This window comes from Humulus lupulus, chromosome X, assembly GCF_963169125.1.
Source record: "Humulus lupulus chromosome X, drHumLupu1.1, whole genome shotgun sequence".
In the NCBI taxonomy this organism is placed as follows: Eukaryota; Viridiplantae; Streptophyta; class Magnoliopsida; order Rosales; family Cannabaceae; genus Humulus; species Humulus lupulus.
Window position 1 is genome coordinate 184924952 of NC_084802.1, and position 9637 is coordinate 184934588.

The 9637-nt window shown below is 32.6% G+C and overlaps 1 protein-coding gene across 1 annotated transcript; it reads right to left on the reverse strand.

The window, feature by feature from the left end:
- Nucleotides 1–1738: 1738 nt before the first annotated feature.
- LOC133805383 (protein S-acyltransferase 21) lies at nucleotides 1739–6277 on the reverse strand. Its single transcript, XM_062243556.1, has 10 exons — nucleotides 5888–6277; nucleotides 5283–5396; nucleotides 5067–5187; nucleotides 4651–4847; nucleotides 4501–4569; nucleotides 4155–4226; nucleotides 3924–4052; nucleotides 3697–3777; nucleotides 3401–3607; nucleotides 1739–2923 (listed from the first exon to the last, which is right to left on the reverse strand). Exons 1-10 carry the CDS (start codon nucleotides 5930–5932, stop codon nucleotides 1997–1999), a joined length of 1962 nt encoding a protein of 653 aa, XP_062099540.1. The 5' UTR covers nucleotides 5933–6277; the 3' UTR covers nucleotides 1739–1996.
- Between the last annotated feature and the right edge of the window lie 3360 nt (nucleotides 6278–9637).

The window sequence follows — 9637 nt, forward strand, 5'->3', positions numbered from 1 at the left end:
CTCGGTCTATTACGTAAACTTATATATATATATAATATTATTTATACAATATATATCTGAATATATATATCGTATATTAATTAAATAAATTTCTTTGTAAGCACTCTTTCAATTCGATTGAATGTTTATTTCTTTGTTATAACATTTTTTGTTTTGTTGTGTAAAATAAATACGCAAGTGCACGTAATCGTAACAAGTAATAAAGAATAAGTGAGATCGTTCCTACAAAGACTGGATATTGAGTACCAAAACCTAATTCATATTTCTATTTGGCTAACGATAATTGAGTCTCAAGAATTAACTAAAATTATAAAACAAAAATCTAAAATTAATTTCAAAAACTGAAAATAAACAACGTTAAAGAAAATTCAATGGATTAAAAACTAGGGCAATCAATTTCATCAATCATCCTCTTTAATTTTTATTAACACAAATCTTACTATTCAATTTTTCTCTTGTGATAGCAGGTCAACAATAATAACTTATATTCGTACTATAATATATAAGTCTCAATTCTATGCAAATTTTCTATATCTCTGTGATAAATAAACATAAGATAGGCATTAAAATTAACAACTCTAAAACTATACAGACCACACAGGTACTCTCGTCCTAATATGAAATCTATGTTTATTTAATTACAGTATATTCAATTCTCACTTATGAATCAAAATCATATATTTCATGTCAATGGTGAGCAATCATTCACAAGCATTAGAATCAAATTGAATAAATCACAAGATAAAATTGAAATCATAAAACTTGCATTAATTTAAAATAAAGGTTCAGGAGAATCCATTAACACCCTAGAAAAATAGTTTAGTTCATGATCAAATTCATAATAACCATAGAAGAAATAAAAAACATCCAAAATACAGAAATTCAAAGTAGAAAAGAAGAAAACTATGATGAATTCTTCGACTCCACTTGCAATCCTCCACAATGTACCTCTAGCCGTCTCCTAGGGTTAATCTCCTTTTTAAAAACGTCATTAAGAAAGCTTTTATAATCCCTAATTAATTATGTGTGAAATGACAAAATTGCCCTTGAAAAATGCCCTAAATTTGACTTCTGTAGGCACTAGCGCCGCAGCTCCACTTGATAGAGCCGCAACTCTAATTCACTTCGCAATCCAGAATTCGTCTCTGACTTCTTGTAGCGCCGTAGTTCTACTTGATAGAGCCGCAGCTCTAATTCAGATTTTAATAGAGCCTCAGCTCTATCTGATAGAGCTGCAGCTCTAATGCTGACAGATTTTTTTTCTCATCTCTGAAACTCTTAGGGTTGCGGCTCTACACCATAGAGTTGCGGCTCTAATTCCACTTTTTCGCCAAATCATGAATTTGACCCTCGGTTTCGCCTAATTTCCATTCCTTAGCCCGTTTAACATCGTTTCTTAAAAAATTAAGCGTTTTTCCTCTAATTTCAAGTTATTTCCTTCATAACCACACTTAATCCTGAAAACACAATAAACACCAGCATAATATCGCACAAAACCAAATAAAAGATTAAAATTGCATCCTAAAACACGCCATAAAAACATACCAAAACTAGTCCTAACAAGTTTTAGTAGTAGTTTTGTTCATGCATACCGTTTTGAGTATTGATTTATAATCTTAATTTCTGCATTTTATTTATTTTATTTTTAATATATTAGATAGCTTTTAGGATTAGGAGCTTGATGTTTCTCTATAGTCAATTCTATCAAAAAAAAAAAAAAAAAACAGGCAGTGACCCATTATCGAGAGAAACATTTTTGTTTAAAACTAACAAACCTAACGGTTCCCTGAAAATTGAACGGAATCCTCATATAAAAGTCAGCTAAAACAGTCTTTACAACCTACAATGTCATAATATAATATAGAGAATTCAAAACATGAGTTCGAAAAAAACCATCACTACAAGTTAGAGAACGGCTGACCCTCTGGCTAACTCTCAATGCTAATATCTACGTGAAAAAGAAAAAAAAAAGAGATCAGTTGTCGTTTTAGTAAAATCAAGGCAGTCTAGATGGGAACTGGTTCTGTTGATAATCACTAGGGACGAACACGGGAAGCTGGCCGCCGCCCTGTGATCTTCCCCACTGATAATTAGAGCCGCCTCTATCCACCACACTGCCGCTGCTACTTCTTGTCCCTCTGTTGGGTTGTTGTTGTTGTTGTTCATTCACTATGGGTCCACCAAAGAATATGGATTGTCCTGTGTAAAGTAGTTCTGCCCCAGACACTTGAGTAGAACCTGCTTCTCTGGAGGAGGAGACAAAACGTCCTGCCTCTTGATCCCAAACAACCGATGATGATGATGACGATGATCGAACATTTCCTGCAGCATTGAAGTTGTTCTTTTTTGCAGGTATTTGCGGGGGAGCTTCGTTTGGCTTGATTTCTTCTCTTCCTGAATGCAGCAGGGATTGATCCGCCAACGAATGATAAATGGGGTTGTGTTGATGATCTCTATTCGGAAACTTCTGAACTTGCAGGGGGGCAGGGGCGAAGTTAGAAACCTGAGGACTGCTTATACTACTGACACTATGATGACATGTTTCACTATCTTCCCGACTAGCACGACTTGGAGGATATGAGCTTCTAGAAGGGGATAGCTTGGAAGTCCCTGCTTTGGCATTTCTACTGAGGAAGCCATGATCAGTACTGACAGGACTGCTCCTTCCACTGAAGCTGCTATTGGATAAATAATCAGCATGATATGGATGGAGCTGAGAGCTGATTGGACGGAGCACAGATGATGATGCTCTAGCTTTCTCAGCTGCTTTAATTGCCTCATTAGAGTCCAGTTTCGCAAGCTTCCATGCACTAAGACGTGGCACACGCTGGGGTATTTTTTTCCCCCTGTCTGGATGTGGTAATGCATCTGGGTCCACTGTGGAGGGTAAACGCCCTGGTTCCAAATGTGGAATTATCTCATCCTACCAAAACAGAAATCAGAAACAATCAAATTAAAACGCTCTTTTATAAGACTAGATGAAGCCTATTTCACTTCCACACTGTTTTCCCAAGAGTTAGGATGATGAGAAACCCATAAATTATGTTAGCTAAGAATCTACATGCATGCACATGCAACATTATTATCTAATATTTAAGAGAATTTACATGGTAGTGAAGTTTTTTTTTCCTCCTAAACTAGGCTCCCTCCCTGCCTAACCCAAGGACCAAGAAACTATAGAAATTGCTATGTAGGTGCTCAAGAATAACTCGAACTTCAGAATTTGTGGGTCCAAACCACATGCCTAACTATTTGACCTACCCATCTTAGATTATGCTAGTTAAGTTATAATATTCACTATAATAGTAGGACCTCAAATGTTAGTTTAGCAATGCTCTTTATTATAAACAGAAATGACTTCTACATTCAATGGCTACAGAATGCATACAGTTTGGAGTACCTGATGGTCCATAAAAATTCTTGGAGGAGTACACCAAGCACCCTTATATTGCAAACCCATACCAAGAGAGCTTCTCCCACTTATTGCAGTCACAGCTGAACTAGTAGGTGATGAAGGCAGACTTTGTTGATCCTCCCCGTCTACAGATGGTCCATGGGGCTCGCTTTGTGCTCTCATGGCAACAACATACTCGTATGTTGTGATACCCTGGAGGATAGAACATATTAAAATTAACTTGAGCTTGATCTAAAAAAACATGGAGATAGAGAGAGGAGTAAGAAGTCCAAAGAGCATACCTTTCGAATCAAAATTATGTGAAAAAAGAACAATTCTCCCAAAGGAACGATAGCCAGAAATGATATAATAGTACACAGGCCCTGGATACATTACAAGTGTCATTGTTATTTCACCACACTATCATCTCACCAACTAAATTTCTAAAGAAAAATAAATGTCAAAAAACAGAAGAGTAAATTTTGAGTAAGTTTTAAAAAATACAAAGCTAACAAGTCAATAAACCCACCACCACAATAGCAAAGGGGATCTGTGAGAATCCAACTCCAAGTTTTTCAGCTATCTGATGATTCATACCCTTTCTATCAACAAAGCAACGAACAAAAACAGCAATGCCAACCCCACATTCGACAATAAGCTGAAAGAAGATTGACAAAGGAAAGATTAAACTTAATTCAATTTCAAGCAATAAAAATAGAATGAATAGAACAATCAAAGTGAACTGAAATTCAAAGGTTACCCAAGCAAGGCTTGCTGCCATGAGGCATACAAATGTAATATAGTTTTTCCTCCCTACACAATTATTCAACCACTGCACCAATAAAGAGTAGAGATAACTTAATCATTCCTGGTATAATCAGCCAAGATGCTGTTTTACAACATCACAAAGACGATTATTATTTGATACATAGAGCGAAGTGCAAATGCAGACTAGTTACGTGTACTGTCAATTAGAGAGCATAGAAGACAAAAGACACAAGACATGCTTGCTATCATTGACATTGATTGTCAACTATGATATACAATAGTTTTAGAGTACATGATGCCATAGTAAAAGGTGAATGTTTATAACTCTTTAGACTTACCCGACAATGATGATCAAACCCATCAACACATTTATCGCAACTTCTACAGTGTTTGCTGAATTTGCGTACCTACAGAAGAAAGGGCCGTAGCTATTGAAGAAAACCAGATTGCTCCACATTGGAATTAACATTGCTACTAAAATATTATACCTCAGCATTGCATAAAGTGCAGAATAATGCATCCTCTCCAGATTGTTGTGGAACATCATCTTTTCGGCAATCTTCTAGCACGATACAACAACAAATAAAACCTCCAAGTCGTGCACAACATGTTGAACTATGCCTACTATATTTTCCTCCATTATTTAGTTCCATTTTGCTGGGGTCTTCAACCGAGGAAGCATTCCCTATAATCAATCAAATATGGTCAAGTTATGCAGTGAAGTTGCAGAAAATTAGAAATAAACATCATTCTTCATTTAATCACAATTTCATATGAAATAACCAATATTAGAATAAATAAATGCAGATATAGCTTTTTATGTATCGTGGAGATAACTCGGATGTTTATTTCCTTTCCTACGACGTCCATAAGCCAATAAAATTTCTTGAAGCAGAACACTGACCAGGCGTATCCAAATCATTGTGAGATTTATATGTAGACATCTTGTCGGGTTCAACCAGAATACCAGGATCGGCAGGATCAATGGCCGTGCATCTAACATAAAGAATGAACACGGCCAATGCCTGAAGATCAAGAATGCAAAAGAGATTATAATAAGCGAAGCAGTTAACATTATAGAATGGGAAAGCATGAGTTAAAAAGAGTATAAATAGCATACCAAGAAAGAATAAACACCAATAGCTGCATATTGGTAAATATAATTTCCAAGGAACGGAGCAAAGAAGGCATAATATGCCACGGATAGCAAGAAGAAAACTGTTATAGCCACAACCTGAACACAGCAAAAAGAAGACTGAGTATCAACATGTCAAACATTAAAACCAGAGAACCCTACAGAGATTCTCGATCCATGAACTTGTTGATTCAAATGCCACTATGCCCACATCTTTCTTTTCTTACTTGTTATTCTTATTAATAACAAATGCACTCGTTACTCTCTTCATATTCAAAATGCAAAACACAAAATTACATCTTTCTGTATATTAGAGTTTATCTCGTTAACAAAAGGACGGAAAGGACAAATACTTCTTTTTTTTTTTTTTTTAAAAATGGTTTTTTTTTCTTTCAGATTTTCATAAATATATTAACCGAACTCGAGTACATTTTTGCTAAATAAAATCACAAATTCAAAAAAACAAGAACATAGATCGGAACCCAAATGGCCAAAAACATAGTCAACAGACTGAAATGAATTCCAATAAACCCTAAACAGCACAGCATTTAAAAATACAAATAAGCACGAAAAAAAATAAAAATAAAAACCTGGAAAGTGTGAGCAGGGAGTTCCCATCCATGACGACGAGCCATGACCGAGAACGAAGAAGTCTAATAAACTGGTTATGGTTAATGGTCCACACCATCTAACCCAGATGAGGACAGAATCTCTGAACCGAACAACTTGCTCATTAAAATCCAATGCGAAGCCAAATTGGGAAATCCCACATCGTCAGTCTCTCTCACTCTCTCTGTCTAGGTTTTAAATAGTAAGAATCACCATCAGCATCATCATCTTCAACTACCTCAGAAGAAGAAGAGTGAGTTAGTGAGTGTCGTTTTGAAGAGAGTATATCGTTAAACGACACTATCTGAGAAAGTGAGTTAGTTTAGTTACTGAAAAAGAATGCCGGCGAGGCGACCCCGTTGATTTTGCTGAACCCAAAACCTTTTTTAATAAATATATATATATATTTTCTGTGAAATCGTGACCGTCCATCGAGATATTATCTGATCTGAAGTGATAAGGTAATTTTACAAGTTTTCCTAAAATGTTTCCGTTAAATGGTCACAGTCAGTGATGGTCTTTTTTTTGCTATGCCCACTCACTCAAATACCAAACAACAATTTATGCTTTCATCATTTCCCATCAAATTTATTTTCTTAGAACATTTATTTATATATATATATGATAATTTTTTAAGAGGCGCCTCACTTTAAGTCTACTGGTAGGGTTTTCAATGTTTCTTGACCCGTGAATAGTTTTTTACGCGATTTTTTTTATGACCGTGTATATTGTAGCCATTTAGAGCATTTACAAATTTTCAGAAAATTTCGAATAGTTTATAGTACCAAAAACTAGGTTCAAACATGTTGTTTTCCACGCGCATAAAAAAAATTAGTCACGCGTGCAACAACATGTTTGAACCTAGTTTTCGATACTGTAAACTATTCAGAATTTTTTGAAAATTTACAGAATGCTCTAAATAGCTACAATATACACGGTCATAAAAAAAATCGCACTAAAAACTGTTCACGGATCGAGAAACACTGAGAGCTCCACCGTTAGGGCTTAAAGTGAAGCTCTTATAGGAGAATTCCCATAAATATATATGTATGACAATTTTTCTATAGGAGCTTCTTTAAGCCTTACTGGTGGAGCTCTCAGTGTTTCTCGACCGTGAACAGTTTTCAGCGCGATTTTTTTTATGACCGTGTATAATGATTTAGAGCATCTGCAAATTTTATGAAAATTCTGAATAGTTTACACTAGCGAAAACTAGGTTCAAATATGTTGCTTTCCACGCGCGTAAAAAAAAATTAGTCACGCGTGCAACAAGATGTTTGAATTTAGTTTTCGGTACTGTAAACTATTCGTAATTTTCTGAAAATTTGCAGGATGCTCTAAATAGCTACAATATACACGATCATACAAAAAATCGCGCCGAAAACTGTTCACGAGTCGAGAATACTGAGAGCCCCATCGGTAAGGCTTAAAGTGAAACCCCTATAAGAGAATTCTCTTGTATATATATATATATATTTATATATATTTTGGTGTGAAATTTATACCAAATCAATTTCAATGGGACGGAAAACATGATAACATTATTTTAGTAGAATGTTACAACAACGTCATATCATAATGTAGCAACGCCAAAATGTCTTTTTTACTTTTTTTTTTTTTATGTTTGATATATTAATATTTTATAAATAAATATATAGTTATATTATTTTATTTATAAGATAAAATAATATAATAGTAAAGAATATATTTTTTTAGTGTAAATTTTAATATTATGGTTGTAATGAAAAAAAAAATATGATGCTAAAATTTTACTAATTTAATGTTGAACCAACAACAAAATAACTTTTGTGGCTGGAATTACCCTTATTAAATAAATAATTAACTAACATAAAAAAGTCCTTTCCCCTAATGTTAAATGATTTTTTAAGCGCTTCGTGAATTGGCTTAGCATACCCGCGAGTTAATCTTGTAGCTATTTCATCCTCTAATTTTGAATATATATATAATATTTTGTGCTAATTTTTTATTTATTTAAAAATAATGTATTTGGCATTAAGAAAGGGAAATCAAACTTGAAACTTTTCATTTGTGAGGAGAGGTATAGTAAATTTATCCCCTAGATCTTTTCAATCTTAATCATAATAAATTCACTATTTCAAAATATATATCATTCTCATAAATATATAAATATCATTATTTATTTATTGCTAATTATATATTACTACTATTTAGAGTAATTATATATGTACTCAAATTACATAATTTCATAACAGCAACTAAAAATGATATAATTTCCATATGTAAGTGTTTTTTATAATTGGCTGGTTGGCCTTGAATGGAAGTCCATTTTTATGAAAAAAAAAAACTAAAAATGATATATATATATATATTAAAAGTAATTTCAAAGACATATAAATTAAACATAAAATTTATATAATTAATATTTATAAGTGTGACCATAACATTTTAAATTGTATGGACATGTATAATTTTGATGTATAATTTATATATGTGCTCTTACAATTACTCATATAATAAATAATATTATTTTTTAAAATTTAAATATATAGAAATTATAATAATACAAACTATTTGCAATATTTTATTAATATTTGACTTGATATAAAAAAAATTACATAATTCCAGCAAAAGGGTCACATTTTTTAAGGACATTAATTTGAATTTTTGAAATTTGACCGGCAAATTATGTGAAATAAATTAAGCAAAATCAATAAATTGGCAGACATATTAAATGTAATAAATGCAGTTTTGACTTGGCAAAGATGCTTGGCCTAAAAGCTAACCTAATAACTGCATCTTTATTATTTTATTATTCATACATTTTTGTCCAAAATCATGTGTTAGTTAATAGCAAATACTTTAATAAATTCCTTTTTTTTTTTGCAAAAATATATAATTATAAAGGAAAGTGGACCCTTTCCTTTAATAATAGTATAATACCATTGTAGCCATTGTATTGTTTCCTCTAAAAAAAAAAAAACCCATTTTATTGTTTTTTTTCCTCAATTAATTAGATTAATTAATGATTTTGGATGCCTTTATTATTATTATTATTATTATTAGTATAATTATTTATTTATTTCCTTCTAAACCTTGTTTGCAGGAAGTAGTTGCCAAAAGGCAGAGACAACCGTTTTATGTTGTCCCATTTTGATATTATTATTATTATTATTATAGTCAATTATTCGTATAATATTGTTATATTAAAGTGATATTCAATGCCTTTCCTTTCTTTTTAATTTTATATTATCTTAGTGAGTTTTCCCACCTAATCTCATTTTTGCCATTTTAATATAATGAGAAATAATTAAGAATTAAATCTTTCAATTTTTTATAAAAAACTTCATGAACTAAAAAAAAAAAAAAGAGAAAAAAAACACACACACAATGTAAGATTGGGCCTTAAACATGAAATATAAATTGAAAGAGAAACTAGGGGGCCGAGCTATATCAAATGGGGCTTCACTTTTAGTTGAAGAACAATCGGGCATTTTAGTTTCATTTTAATTTTTTTTTATTTTGTGCTTTTCAATTAATTAAAAGAGTAGTTCAAATCATTTTTAATTATTTGCGGCATAAGTACCTAATGTTTGGGTTTTGTACGCGGCATAGACTCAATGTGTATTTTTAGTGACAATAGTACCCAATGTCAGTAAAAGTGTAATTTCGTCAGCCTCCTCCGTTAGGTCTCCGTTTCGTGATGACTGGACCAACATGTGTCACTTCATGATTGGTCCAGCTCAATAATA